Source organism: Rhamphochromis longiceps, linkage group LG22, assembly GCF_057381845.1.
Source record: "Rhamphochromis longiceps isolate RC_006_pf linkage group LG22, R_longiceps_female_GT1.1, whole genome shotgun sequence".
Lineage (NCBI taxonomy): Eukaryota > Metazoa > Chordata > Actinopteri > Cichliformes > Cichlidae > Rhamphochromis > Rhamphochromis longiceps.
Genome location: NC_140577.1, coordinates 5,872,660 through 5,888,339, shown reverse-complemented (window position 1 = coordinate 5,888,339; position 15,680 = coordinate 5,872,660). Strand labels below are relative to the sequence as shown.

The 15,680-nt window shown below is 38.9% G+C and overlaps 1 protein-coding gene across 1 annotated transcript; it reads right to left on the bottom strand.

Moving 5' to 3' along the window:
• Positions 1-5,104: 5,104 nt before the first annotated feature.
• Positions 5,105-11,810, bottom strand: LOC146643237 (uncharacterized). Its single transcript, XM_085396971.1, has 3 exons — positions 11,692-11,810; positions 8,503-9,663; positions 5,105-5,243 (listed from the first exon to the last, which is right to left on the bottom strand). The coding sequence occupies exons 1-3, from the start codon at positions 11,790-11,792 to the stop codon at positions 5,105-5,107; spliced, it is 1,401 nt and encodes a 466-aa protein (XP_085253097.1). The 5' UTR covers positions 11,793-11,810.
• Positions 11,811-15,680: the final 3,870 nt, after the last annotated feature.

Sequence of the window (15,680 nt, the reverse complement as noted above, 5' to 3'; positions counted from 1 at the left end):
AAAGAAGTCCAGACGCTTTTCTTTGCAAGCTCCTTTGACTCGCTTAAACTTAAACAGACTGTTTTACAGCTGATCAAAAATTTAAAACCATACCTCAAAAAAAAAAAAGTAAAAAACTCAGCAATGAATAGCTCCACCATTATTGTTGATCAATTCAAAAAATTGTTGCGGCACCGCTTGATCCAAGTGTTTCCACGAGGTGAGTGCGAACATTTCTCCAAGTGTCTCAAAGTGTCCAACTGTTGTCCATTTTTGTAAACATCCCTTGCTATCATCCTCAAAGGTTTTCAATTGTATTTAGATCAGGGGAACACGCAGGATGGTCCGAAAGACTGATGTTATTCTCCTGGAAGAAGTCCCTTGTCCTGCGGGGATTGTGTACTGTAGTGTTGTCCTGTTGAAAAACCACACAGATGAAGGCCCTCAGTCATGAGAGATCCTCTCTGCAACATCTGGACATAGTCAGCGGCCATTAGACGACCATGCACCTCCGGAAGCTCAATTGTTCCCATGAAAGAAAAAGCACCCCAGACCATTATGTTCCACTCTGGCGCATAGAAAACATCTCAGTTGGGAACTGCTTGTCATGCCGTAACATTGGAAATCATCAGGACCATCAAGGTTGCATTTTTTCTCATCAGAGAACAAAACTTTCTTCCACCTTTCAATGTCCCATGTTTGGTGCTCTCTTCCAAAGTCCAAATGGTCAGTTCTGTGGCATTCAAGGAGACGAGGCCTTTGAAGACATTTTTTGTTTTTGAAGCCCTTCAGTCTCAGATGATGGTTATGGGGCTGCAGTCTGCACCAGTAACGACCTTAATTTGGGTCAAGGACTGTCCAGTGTCTTGACAGAGAGCCAATTGGATCCTCTGGCTCAGTGCTGGGTCTTACACTTGACTTTTTTGTTCCATAACCCTCAGGATCATTTATTGGAAATTATGTATCTGAATTTCAGGAGCAGGACCACGCCTCCAAACACGCTCCGTCTGGCTGTCATCTATATAGGTTCCCTAATTCTGCAATCTGATCATTCTCGTTTACATGCCCCACCCTCCCTCCCTCTTTGTTCTCCATTCTTCAACTTCTTCACTCCTATTTAGTACATGGGGATCTGCCAGGCCCGGGAACCATCACCAGACCCCTTCAAGGCCCTAGCCAAACTGCAGCTTAATTCATGTCAAAGCATTCACTTTTACCTACTAAAATGGTGTCCAACTTAAAATGAGGACATGGGCCCATAGTGAAAGAAATTCCAAATGAATTGTCTTACTGCATCCCACCTCAGCAGCTAGAGACCTTGCTTATGCAGTTCATTCTTTTTTTTCTTTCTTCTTTTTTTTTTAGTTAGTGCAGGTCAGAAGATAAAATGCATCTGAACAGGAAAAATATAAAGCCGGACAAATAAATTTCAACTCAAAAAGTGAATACAGACATATTCAAGATGGCCACAGTTCCACAGATTTATTTAGAACAAACGTCTTTTTAAGTGCTCAGTGTGAGAAACACAGTCTGTAACAGCAGTTCAATAACCCGACCACGTTCAAAAAGTGAAAGGTTTTTGCCTTTGCCATCAGAACATCATGACAGTGTGATTATCTGTCAGAAAATGACAATGAATACACATTTTTGCACAGATTTGGCCTTTTAAAGGCATGTGGTCCTAAATGTTTGATCAGCTGTGTTACGACCCTGGTCATGTTTTGGATCACAGTGGCTGGATTTTGTTCCGAGTGGGTTCTGTGCCTTTAAGAGTCTCTGCAGGTCCTTCCTGATTGGAGAGCTGGCAGCTGCTGATTGGTTCCCATCATCAAGTGGCCGTTTTAAAAACCCTCTCCAGCAGTTATTCCCTGGCAGCAACTGACAGCAGCAGCAGACCCTTCCTTGGCCTCCAAACCAACTGTGATGAAGTTTTCCGTGTGTCTTTAGAGAATCATTAATCTTTGAATATAGTGTGGAGATACTTTCACTTATAGGCACTAAAGCAGAAGGGGTGAAGTGCCTTATTATTTTCTCTACTTTTTCTCTTGTTTATTTAATTATAGAGTTAGGGGTAGCGCTTGTCTTTTGTTTACCTTTTGTTTCACACAGGGTTTAGGTAGCACCTCCCTTTTTGAAATAGCTTTGTTTGTTATTTTGGCCTTTGGTCACCCCGGAGTTAAAGCTTTCAGTTTTTGGTAGCACCTTAACCTGTAAATTGCCTTCTGGATATGGCTTTGGGGAATCAAAGGTCCGGTCACTTTCCTTTTAACCCCTATGTTGTGCTCCTGTACCCCTAGACCGGGGTACAGGAGCACAACATAGGGGTTGCAATTGCAATTTGCAATTTTTCAAGCGGTCTTAAACTTTTGTTACTCAGTGAAAAAACATTTTTGAGAGACTAAAACACTAAAATACTGAATGCAAAATGTAATGGGGAAACTAAAATAGCTAAAGAGGAAGTGATGAAGTGAAGACACAGAAGCTAGTATGATTGAGTAGCAAAATAAAGCTGACTGATGTAGTTCTACCACTGCATTAAATACTGACCTGCAGCTCACATTCATTATGACTTATGAAACACATTTATGTCAATATTTTGGTTTTCTGTGAGCTGGTATTTGTTTAGGATTGGGTTTAGTCAAATGTAAAATATAAATAAGACATTAAATACATAAATCACATCAAAAGAATTTGAGATTTGGAGCGGTAGCATCTGTGTGATGGTTCTCTCAGTTTTGGTTTTGGCTCTGGACCTTTCCAAAATGGCACACAGCTGGCTTCTCAGTATGACTTGGTTTGTTAAACATTTTATCCTCGGGCTATGAAGAGTGAGGCTGGGGCAGGTTTTTGCTTTTTCATTTGTTCATTTTTTGTATTCATAGAATAAACTATAACTTTGTACTGGACTTTCACAGCCGGCATCTTTTACATATTACAGTCTCTGTCCTCTTACCCTTTTTCTGCAGAAAGACACATCTGGAACATCACAGATTGAGACCAGTGTTGTTGTGGTACACAGTAAACTCTTCCTCTTCTCTATTTCTTTGTGTTAAACAACACAATCATGCAGTCATGAGTAATGTTACTTCTTCTTTAACTTACTTTATGTGTGTTTAATATTTTAAGAATAATTAAATTATATAGCCCTTTGTAAACATCACCTGGGCTTCATCTGAACCTGTTAAAAAAACCAGCAAATATACGTAGATTAATGTTTGCTAATGTTAAGTAAAAAACCAAAAAGTCCGTCAAGCTGGACGAAGAGATAACAAAAATGTACTTTATCTGTCAACATTGCAGGTAAACACGCTTTTATCCTGTTTTAAAAGGCTTAATGTTTTTGTAATACATTAAGCCTTTTAATTTAATTTAAGCCTTTTGCAAGACATGAAACCTAGAAATGCCTAAAAACACGGGGAAAGCATTGAAGTGTCAACTTTTTTGGAGACTCTTAAAGGCAGCTTTACTTCTGCTGAGAAATGTATTTTCACAGTTTCACAACATCATTCTTACTATATGTGTCATTACCACAATGACTCCACTTTTATCTGTTTACAGTGTTATGCATACTTAAATGTAGGAGTGATAATTATATTTTGTGTCTGTGTGTTTGCATAGATGTAAGTCATTGTGACTCTAAACACAATAACTTAAAAAGCTGTGAATGAATCCTGATTAAACTTTGTGGGGGTGTCGAGTGGTGTCATGTTAACAATCCATCAAAGTTTGTCTTACATCCAGCATATGCTTCATGTCAACGTAAAGATTTATATGCAACAACTGACAAAAAGCCTTATAACTTAGAAACTATGACTTTTATAAGTTTGTGTGTTGTCAATAAATAGAAAATATCATGTCACATTTGACCTCTGACCTCAATTTTACATTTCAAACCTGCCTTTCTTTTATGTTGACCCCAAATGTCTTAAAGCTTTAAAGAAAGAAAGTATTGTCAGGAGAAGAAGAATAAGCTGCCTAGTTATTTAAAAATATACTGTAGTATTTATAAATCAATACCTATTATTCATTACATACTTCTACTCTGTCATGTTTCCCTATACTGCCCAGAGACTGAGCGGCCTCGGTGGAGGTTTGCACTCTCAGAGTGTTTCTATTATTCCAGTACAAGCAGATCAAATAAAAACATGCAAACAGAGCTCAAAGTGAAATTTCCACTGTCCTCCTTCTCTGACTCTTGTGTTGTTTTTGCAGCCTTCTCTCAGTTGTTCTTACTTTACAACAATTTTGTGGCAGAGCTGCCATCGTGTGCTAAAAAATACACAGTGTAGCTCAAATCTGCAACAACTTCAGCTGATGACTTGTCAACTTTCAAGCTGCTGAGCAGCAGAGCAGTGTTTGTGTCTTTGAATAAAATGCTGTGTCTGACAGACACTTTTTAAAGAAACATCAAATTAATTCAGACCTGCAAAGAAACGCAGTGATGCATTTTCATCAAGAAGGAATAATTATTTCTGTGTTCTTCTGAGCAGTTTACATATGTGTAAAAGACTGTTACTGGCTACTGTCTATTCTGTCTATTCTAAAGTCCGGTATTAATTCCTTGATCTTGTCCGTGTTGAGGATGAGGTCGTTTTCCTCACCATAGACAAGAACGTTGTCTACTACACTGTTAAAAAACATCCTAAAACAACGGTAATATTCCGGCAGCTGGGGCACCAAAATACGACCGTAAAATAACAGAAAATAACTGTCCCATAAAAATACGGTCATTTTCAGTAATGAAAATAGAGTTTGTTGCGCTAATTTTACATGATTCTGCCTTTTCCAAGTGCTTTTAGACATTAAATTAGGAACATTTTAACGTGATCAAACAATGAAATTACCTATAAACAAGGTCAATGAATGTGGCAATATGAATCATAATACGTAAATGTACAGAAATATACAGTTAACCGTTGGTTTAAATAATAATGGATTGCATGCCCTGGGACAGACTGACAGAGGCGAGGCTGTCATATCGCACCAGAGCTGGAAACATCACCTGATAAAGAAAAAACAGACAACAGACTGAATGAATAAAAGAAGTCTTCTTCATTGCACATTTTCCACCAATCATTAGCCTCTCCTTTCACTCTAGACCAATCACCGATCAGGATGAATTGCACTACTTTACTGTACTGGCCATCGCCAGTAGGTGAAGTGTCTTGACCACGGACACAACGACGGAGAGTGTCCGAGCCAGGGCGCGAACCGGACACCTTCTGATCACAAGGAGAACTGCCAACTCTTGAGCCACGATCGCCCTAAATAGCAATGATAACAATACTTATGTGATGTAACACAAGCTTATAGGGATCATGTTATATGCTTTTCCATGGCATTACATTTGAATTCAACAGTTCAATCTTTCAAATAACGGACAGATATTTGTGAAACCGTGATACATTTGTGAATGTATTTTAACAATCTAAATATGCATATGTACAGACAGATACATTTAATAATCATGAAAATTATGTTTCATTACATTACAGTGATTTAACGTTAATTTACATTTGAAATGTGAAGTCAAAGTCTACGTAACTTTAATGATATTCTAGAAGAACAGAACATTACTGTAAAATGCACAGTAAAATACCTTCATATTAGGATTTTTTCCTACGGTCGCAGCCCTACCCGCGACCTGGTTGTTGTTATTTCACATTCATTGGCCGATGCTTTGCGTCATGTTATTATGTGTCCCAACATCCAATGGAATGTCACATTGTTTTCATGGCCACACCCTCACCCCAGGTGCAGAGGCCTATTTCTGTCCTGAGATTTATATTAATTGCAATTCCTAACTCTACATTTCTTTGTTCAAAATTTATAATTAGCACATTGTGGCATACATAACAGACAAATATTCGTGAAATTATGATACATTTCTGGATGTATTTTTACAATCTAAATATGCATATGTACAAAAAAATATATTTAAAAAACAAGTAAATTGTGTTTTACAGAGCTGTTACGTTATTTTACCTTTGACATGTAAGATCACAGTCTACTTATGTAAATTTAATGATATCCTAGAAAGATAGTACAAAACTGTAAAATATACAGTAAGATAGTTTGACATTACAGTTTTTGCTCGTTGCTTGAACACTATAAACCCATGCTTAGACTAAAGTAACACAACTTGAAGCTTTTGTTACCATACCTCAAACACATGTACCCATACCTTAAACAAAAGTGCTGCTTTGCACTCTGGTTCCAATTATGCAACACACTTACTCCTTTATGCAACACACATGGTCCTGCATACTACACTCTATTTCATACATAAGACACTTCGTTCAAAAATGAAATTTCAGGGTGCCATTTGGAAAACACATGTATCCAAAATACAAAACACATCGGGTAATTGCAACCACTCAAATATACACCTGAAGGCACTTACTTGCAAAACTGAACACCAATTAGCCAACCACAAAAAGCCCTCAGTTTAGCCAATTCAAGAACTTTGCAAGCATGGATGGAGGGAGAGCAAGAGGAAGAGGAGGAGGAGGTCAAAGAGGCCATGCACGGACCCATATTTCTGATGATATAAGAGCAACTTTGGTGGACCATGTCATCAACCACGGCCTGACTATGAGGGAAGCTGGGCAGAGAGTCCACCCACATCTAAGCCGCTTCACAGTGGCATCTGTAATAAGAAAATTCCGACTAGAAAACAGGTCTGTCTTCATCTCACTGCCTTCTACTCTACTCAGATGGTTTTCATAGTACTGTTCTACAGTTACCATATCAAGTGTACAGGGTATTGCAGGGTGCTAATGCTCCTTTTGCAGCCAAAGTGGTAGTTTCTGTGAAACATACCATGATTACTTATATTGAAGTACAGTGTTGTACAGTGGATGATACAGTACATACAGTAAAGTACTGTAAGAAAAATAAGCAAACCGATGACAATATGTGGTTGTATTTCTCTAGAATGACTCGAAGACCTTCTGGGGGAGGACGCCAACGCCTGTTCACACAACGGCAGGAACTTGCTGTTGTGGACCTAGTGAGGGCAGACAATGCCATCCGTCTCCACCAGCTACGACGGAAAATACTTGCAGACAGGCGAGTGTTCAGCAACATAGACCATGTGAGCATCACCACCATCAGACGCATCTTGGGTAAACACAGCATCACCATGAAGCAGCTCTACAGAGTCCCATTCGAGAGGAACAGTGACAGGGTCAAAGGACTTCGAGCTGAATATGTACGGGTACGTGTAACTGTCCCTTACATTTACAATAGAGTATTGGTGAAGTCCAGTAGCAGCTGAATATGTACCATATCAGTACCACATGGATCTATTCTGAGAGCTACACAGGTACCTGTGTGATGGGGTGAGGGTGCTGTATGTGTAGCACTGTAGTACAGTGATATGTTCCCCTTTTTTTCAGAGAATCTTGGCCATGGATGGAGCTGCACAGCCTCATGAATACATTTTCATTGATGAAGCTGGATTCGACCTGAGCAAAACAAGATGACGGGGTCGTAATGTAATTGGCCAAAGGGCAATTGTGCACGTCCCAGGGCAGCGCGGGGGAAACATCACATTATGTGCCGCCATATGCCTTCGAGGGCTTCTGCACCATCATGCAATACTAGGTCCATACAATAGCCAACACATACTCACATTTCTAGATGCTCTCCATGATATAGTTGTACAGAACAGACCAGATCAGCCCAGGTTTGTGGTGATATGGGATCATGTCAGTTTCCATCGGGCTGCTCTGGTCCAGGCCTGGTTCTCCAACCAAAGTCAACTTGAAGTGGTATGCTTGCCCCCTTACTCACCATTTTTAAACCCTATAGAGGAATTTTTTTCGGCTTGGAGATGGCGTGTATATGACCGCCAACTACATGCCTGCATGCCTCTTCTGCAGGCAATGGAACAGGCCTGCGGCGACATTCAGGTGACAGCAATCCATGGATGGTTTTGACATGGAAGAGGATATTTTCCCCGGTGCCCAGCGGGAGAAGACATTGCTTGCGATGTTGATGAGGTCCTGTGGCCAGACCCCAACAGACGGCGGGATCCATGAGCCCACGTATGCACAATTGTCATGATTTTTTGTTTACAGTATAGTGTTTTTTCTATTACTGTATTATGGGGGTTTTTTTGTTTTGGTTTTTTTTGCTTTATCTGAATTCATGGTACTGCAATGTACAATATTGAGTAGGTCTATTTGCTTTTTTGGTTGTTTGCAAATGTGTCTCCTGAAAATATGCCTTCTGAATGAACAATGGAAATCAAAGACTGCAGTGTTTTATATAAAGTAGACTAGTGTGTTCCTCCTGCTCTGTAAGTGTTTGCATATGATGCAAGTATGTGTCACTTTGTCAGCAGAGTTACATTTTGACAAAGGAATGTTAGGTTTTGATAGCAGAGTTTAGGTTTTGAGAGTAGAGTTTCAATTTGGTGCAGATGTGAATGGTATATTTCCCAGTGTTGTGTCATGTTTACTTGTGTTTAGGGTTTTGGCACAATGAGCAAAGTTTTGCAAAATGTGTTCAGGCAACGGGCAAAAACTGTAATATTTTTTGGAACAGTGTAGAGTTCTGTACCCAGACTCGTACCCCCTGTTGATGAGCCCCAGGATGGTGGTGTTGTTAGCGTATTTGATGATGATGGAGTTTTCCTGGGTGGAGACACAGTCATGGGTGTACAGGGTGAAGAGTTTAGGGCTGAGGCAGCAGCCCTGTGGAGATCCAGTGCTGATGGTGAGCTCAGCAGACACGCGTCCTCCAATTCTCACCACCTGTGGTCTCTCTGTCAAAAAGTCCAGGATCCAGTTGCAAGTGAGAGTTGGGATGTTGACGTCACTCAGTTTCTCGATCAGCTTGCCTGGGCGGATGGTGTTGAAAGCAGAGCTGTAGTCCAGGAAGAGCATCCTGACATACGTGCTGCTACTCTTCAGATGTTGCAGAGTGTGGTGCAGGGCTAATGCTAATGCCCTGTGGTGCAGGGCAAATGCTGTTGCGTCATCAACTGATCGATTGGGGCGGTATGCAAACTGGAGGGGGTGTATCGTATCCAGGACCATGTGGTTGATGATTTGGGTAGACTTTGACTGTTCATCTGACCAACGGTGCACCGCCTGGAGCTTCCTGTTCCAGCTCCTTTTGTAGGCATTTGGGTTTATCTGACTACCATTAAAGCATTTGATGCAATGGAAATCGCCATTATTAGTTTCGTTACAGCGAAATAAGTTTTCGTGATCAATGGCTATTCCAATATTTGTCAGGGCAAAATTTATCCTGTCTGGATTAATGTCCTGCCTAGGTGGCCTGAATAAAACGTTAAATACAAACGCCTTTGCACCCCACTCACATCCATTAAAGAGACGTCTGAGCTGATCAGTGATCCTGTATTTTCCATCTGGATCTGCACACTTTTCGGCACATGGACTGGCATGAGAGAAGAAGACCAACAAATCACCATCCTGACCTTCAAGATTAAGATTCTGAAGAACACGCCACTCTGCATGTTCAGTATATAGACAGTCCCCATTTTTATTGTAGACTTTTTTCTTTGTGGCTACCACAAGTCTCGGAGACCTGAGGATGCCGTCATTCAATTCTGTCTGTTGGTTTGGCGTCACCTTTGTGAAGTCATAAGAAACTTGGTCTTCATCCTTCGGAACACTTGTGGCCACTGCATACATTTCTTCAATGTTGTACCTGTCACAAGAAAGAATAAACACAGACACACACAAATATACACATTAAAATTGTGTATAGAGGACTTAATGACAGCTCATAAAGATGGCTAACATACCAGATGTATGTTATTACATGTATACTGTTGTTATTGATGGCATTATTATGGGGAATCCCCTTTACATAAAGAACAATATAACAAGAATTAAGTGATACAAAGTTTAGATATAAATATATCATTATAATAATTATAGAATTATATCATTCAGTTCAGAAAGGTGAGGTACTGAACATTTCCTCAGAAACAAAGCTAGACTGGATAGTAATGGAGCTGTAGTCCTCTCCACATCACTGCTCTCTTATATCAGCTTTATTTATGTAGAACTTTATATATTTACAGAAAGCAGAGTGAAAAGACAAAGAGCAGCAGGAAATAAGAACTGAGAGAGGATAAATTCATTATCAGATCAACAATAGTTACAGAGACACATCATTACATGCAACATGGTGATCTAATGTTTTTAGTTATTATTGTATGGAGGATGTAGGGACATGATTAAAATGCTCCATATTTTGATTTTTATCTTAGTTAGTTTTCCAAATTCACAAAATCATTTCAGTGATATTTTTTTAAGTGAAGTTCTTTATTTTTATTTTTATTTTATTTTATTTAACTAGTTTTTTTTTCCACATTTGGTTTTAGTTTTTAGTTTAGTTTTAACTATAATAACGCTGCTTGTAACCATATGTCACCACCTTATTACATAGCTCAGCTCTGCCGAGCTTATCAAACAGAATTCATATGAAAACAAATAACAAAAAATGTTTAGTTTCAGAGACTGTAGAGCAAGCCTATTCAAATGGCGGCCCAGAAGCAACCTGCGAGTGGCCCTGCCTGTGGTCCTGGCAGAAACACAGAGAAAACGCAAAAAATGAATTCATTAATTAATTTAAAAAAAAAAAAAAAAAATTCCTACAGCGTAGTGTAGACTTTGAATGCAACACTCCTAGTAGCCTAGCAATATTTAACCCACAATGCACCGTAATGTAAACATATTAAACAATCATCGTAATATATGATGCGACAACAGCATGTCTTTCTTACTCCAAAAGCGCAAAATTGACAATGAAAACTGTCGGTTTAACCCTGCCTGGACTGACAAATACTTATTCATTTTACCGAGTTTAATAATCTTACAACAGGAGTTGTACTACCATGGTGAGGGTCCTGTACAGCCCAAGAGAGAGCTGCAGCAGCTTCCCTTCGTGTTTGCTTCTTGGCGAAGAAGAAAAGGCCTTTCACAGATTCTGAAACAATGAAATACTGCATGCTGGCCGTGGTGGATGCGGTGAAAAGTGAGTGTGACATCTGCTATTAAAAACGTACCCCTGTAGGACAGTTCAAATATTCGTAGAATTGAAGTTCTGGCGTCAGACGAGTTTGAAATGCTGTTAGATGACCTGAAGAAAACTGATGTAATGTCTATAGCAGGAGATCACAGACAGAACTGATAATGCACAGTTGTGCGTATATGTCCGTTTTTTGGATGGGAAATTGCTCGGTTTACTACCGTTAGAGGGACACACAGCTGGCGAAATGATGTTTGAGGAGATTTAAGCTCTTTTTGAGGAAAATGGTCTGGATATGAAGCGTGTCTGTATACTTGTGACGGATGGGGCTCCATCCATGGCAGGAAAAGTGAGTGGTCAGCGAAATATTTATTTTAATTTGAAAGGGAATTATCAAAATGTTTTTTGTTATTATTATTATTATTTCAAATGTGCAAAAAATAGTTTAGTTATAGCTCCCTTTTTTTTTAAATGGACCTTTTGGTGTGCATTTGTGAGAGGTCACCACCAGATTTATAGGGGAAAAGGAATAAAAAAAATACTTGTTTTTCAGTACAGTTGTGTGGGTTTGAAATTGATCATGATCTGCTGCTTACTGGCTTAAAAAAAATATCTGGCCCAGATAAATTCCTCGGTTTGAAAATCTGGCCCAACTAACTTCGTAGTTGAATAGGCATGCTGTAGAGGATGCTTAGTTACCTGTCTTTGATACTTGTGCTTATCTGTTCAATAAGTTCTGCAAGCTTCTTTTGGTTTATTACAGCCAAACTTCCAGCAGACAGATTGAAGACCATCGTCATAGTGATCCACCAGAGAAGGGGCGTCTGCAATCAGAGTTTCTTAACAGAGCAGAGTTATTGACATCTACACAGGCTGTTTCTCACATCAGCTTTTCTTCACTCATTCAGTAATCTGTATACACCATCAGTAGTTCATTTATCATCCACACAGTAAAAACATAATGAAAACATGTGTATAGATCCTTCTAATCAATGCTGAGATTTGGGTTAAAGTGAAAGAAGAATGCCGCCTTCTCATTCAAACCGGAGCTTTTTGCTGTGAAAAATAAATATATTTAACTGGCTGTTACCAAAAGATCTTTGACTGTGTGATTTAACATCAGCTGACCCTGATTTGCATGGACAGGTGTCCACATCTGGAGCTTGATATGAGACACTTCAAATGTCAGACTAAAGTTAATTTATTTAAATAAAATTAACCCTTTATTGACCAAGCATCATTTAAGCCGCCTGGACTTTTTTCTAACTGCATTAATAAAGGATATATAAAACTCCGAGTTACAGTCGTTTAAAGAGCGCTTGTAAAATCGTCAATAAAGGCTTTAAGACTCAAATGTGGTCACTACTCACCTTTGCTGTTTTGGTGTTCCCAAACTGTCTGATTCAGTTTTAGTAGAGAACTGGTGTTTGGACACTGTCGCCAAATGTCCTTAAATCAAAGTAAAACCATGTAAAACCACTGTTTATAGCAAAAACAAACAGATCTTTCTTAAGTGTCTCTTACTTGCCGTCAGATCGTTCAGGTAAATGTTTGTCACCGGCAGGGGCGGAGCGTGGGGGTGGCTTACTGGGCTTAAGCCCGGGTTGTTTTGTCAGAAGCCCGGGGTCTTTTGGAGTGTAATTTTTTCATAGTTAGATGCCTGGCTGACAACTGTATAAAACAAAAAGTACACACAATATTCGAAGCACATAATGCACACAGTGGGAATTTACGACTGTGCGTGAATCCCCCCTGATATTGGTATGATCCGAGCTCAGGCACTAAGCAACTGAGCGAGGGGGCGGGGCTGCAGCCAGGTGCTCTTGTGTAGTGATGGGATTTCCGGCTCTTTTTAGAGATCCGGCTCTTTCGGTTCGGCTCACTAAAAAGAGCCGGCTCTTTCGGCTCCGAACCGGCTCTTCAGGTTGTTTTGTTGCTTTAATTAATTTATTATTAACAATAATATAAAATTATGCACAAAAGGAATTACTAACGTAAAAACAAGTGGTTTTATTTATATATGTTTATATATAAATATATGCGGTGGCCCCTAGAGACAAAACACGTATAAACTCCAAAACACATTTCTAGCATGAACTGAACTTCCAAAGCAGAGCTACTAGATCACTTAAATCACACAATTGAAAGCATGTGTGTATTGTTTGTGTATTTATACACAGGCACTCATATATATATTCAAATAATTTAAAAAAAAGTTCATTTACCTGTTATTACCACACACCAAATCCGGTCGTTGGTACTTGCTGGCTTGTGTAGCCACAAGATAACAAAGGCTCAACACTGTGCCCAGCATCCTGGAGCACTTCTGTTGTCTTTTGTACGTGTTTTGAGTTTTTATGTGCTTCTGAGTTTTTATGTGCTTCTGAGCTTTTATATGCTTCTGAGTTTTTACGTGCTTCGGAGTTTGTACGTGTTTTTACGTGTTTTGGAGTTTTTACGTGTTTTGGAGTTTGTACGTGTTTTTACGTGTTTTGGAGTTTGTACATGCTTCAGAGTTCGTACGTGATTTGAAGTTTGTATGTGCTTTGTCTCTAGGGGCCACCGTAAATATACTTTTATTTATTCACTCCACATAAAATGTAATAAATAAATCATCTAATACAAAAATCAACTATTCACATTTCAAGTTTTAACTATTTAAATTTTCAGCTTTTTCCTTTCACAAATTTAAAGTGAAAAGAACACAAAACACTGCAAACCACAACACAATTAAATATAAATTATAATATGAAAACTAAAAGAACATGCATATTCTCTGTCATATGGACCTGCATGAATAAACTTTCTCAATCCTTTATCATCTGCAACCGAAAATAGTTGTGGATGATTACTATACCTTTCTAATGTTGTTGTCCCTGCCTCTCTTTCTCTCTCTCTGGCTCTGTTCCTGTGCTACTGAGTGTAACTACCGCCCCTCCCCCCTCTGCCCAGCGTAAAGCACAAGGCTCGCGTGCAGAGTGAAGCGGAAAAAAAGTGCGAGAGAGAGGCTGAGAGAAAGAAAAAAAAAAACCCACGTGACGGCTCGCGATAAGGAGCCGGCTCGCGTCGTTCACGTCAAAGAGCCGGCTCTAAGAGCCATTTCGTTCGCGAACGACCCATCACTACTCTTGTGCCTGTGAGTGCGCTGTTGGAGTAACGGAGCCAGCCATACTAAGGAGAGCTTAAGTTTGACCAGGTACCAAAGCAAACCATTCATACCGTACAAATGACGGTGAATCACGAAAGATTGATATCAAACTGATCACTTGACCAATATTACGTTACTTGCTCTTCAAGTGAATCAACAAATGGCGAAATGAAAAGCCGAACAAATGCTTTTTTTTTTTTTAATAGAGTCTTATCTTACGTGTGTTTATTTCATATTTTCAGTTCTTACCCTCCCCGACTAAATCGGTTTCAGTTATGTACTGAAATATAAGAATGGACATTAGAGGCTTCTTTCAAAGAAAAAACTCAGGTAAATGTTATTTTATATATTATGCTTTGTATGTTGTTCAGTATATTTCTATGCAAAACAAGAGGGATTTCAGTACACAGCAGGATATTCACATTTGTAACCAGATATTTACATACACTTTAGGGAGAAAACATAAAACATTTTTTCTGTACAACATCAATTTAGATTAAACTTTTGTTTTAGATAAATATTGAAATATCTTTTGAATTAGTTAAATGTCAGAATAAAGAGAGACAGAGCTTCTATTTTTTATCACTTTCATCAAATTTAGGAGCACATATACACTAAGTTTGTTAATTAATAAGAAAACCAGATGATTCGATTCTGAGCTGAAGAAGCTTCTGATAGGTTAGTAGAGTCCATGTGAGTAAACTGGTGGCACAGCTGTGGATGCATATAAGGCAAAACACAGAGCCTGTTTCTTTGACATGGGAAAATCCAGAGATGTCAACCAAAACACCAGGAAAAGAATTGTGGAGCTCCATAAGTGTGGCTCAGTTTGAATACAATTTGGTGCCATTTGCAATTAAAAAACACAGACAGTTTCTCTCTTTACTCTTAAAGTTAACAAATATGTTTTTTATATTTATCAATCTAAAAAAATAAACATTTAGTCTGATTTGATGTTACAATTATAAAAGTGTTTGTGTTTTTATCTGAAGAATACATAAATATCTGGTTTCAACTGTATATTTGATGATTGTCAGCACAAAGAGGGAGAGAGAGGAACAGAGAGGGAGAGAGAGGAGAATGAGGACAGAACAGAGATGAACAAGAGCAGGTGAGACACACATGTTAGTCAAATGGTTGTTTACCAAAAGTATCACCGTATCATAGGTACTCATGTATCTCGTACCTAGTGTTTCTTTTTAGGTTTGTTATTTTTCAAATTCTATATTTATTAAGTTATGCAGGCTTGTTTGCACAACAAGGCTAAATAATTATATAAACTTTTGTGAATCTACATAGTGGACTTTGGTAGAATTAAAAAATAAGTGTAGTGCAGGTCTATGATGATTTTTAGTGCTACTATCATCTAGTTCTGATTCTGGTTCTGTCTTGGTTAAATCCTAAGTAGTCCTGATTTTGAACTCTTGTAGTCCTGTTTTAATTCCGGATCAGTTCTGGGTCTGGTTGAATTGGGGTTTAGTCCTCGTGTCTTGATGCAGCCCTGACCTTGTTCTGCCTTGCTGCTTAATTAAAAAACTAG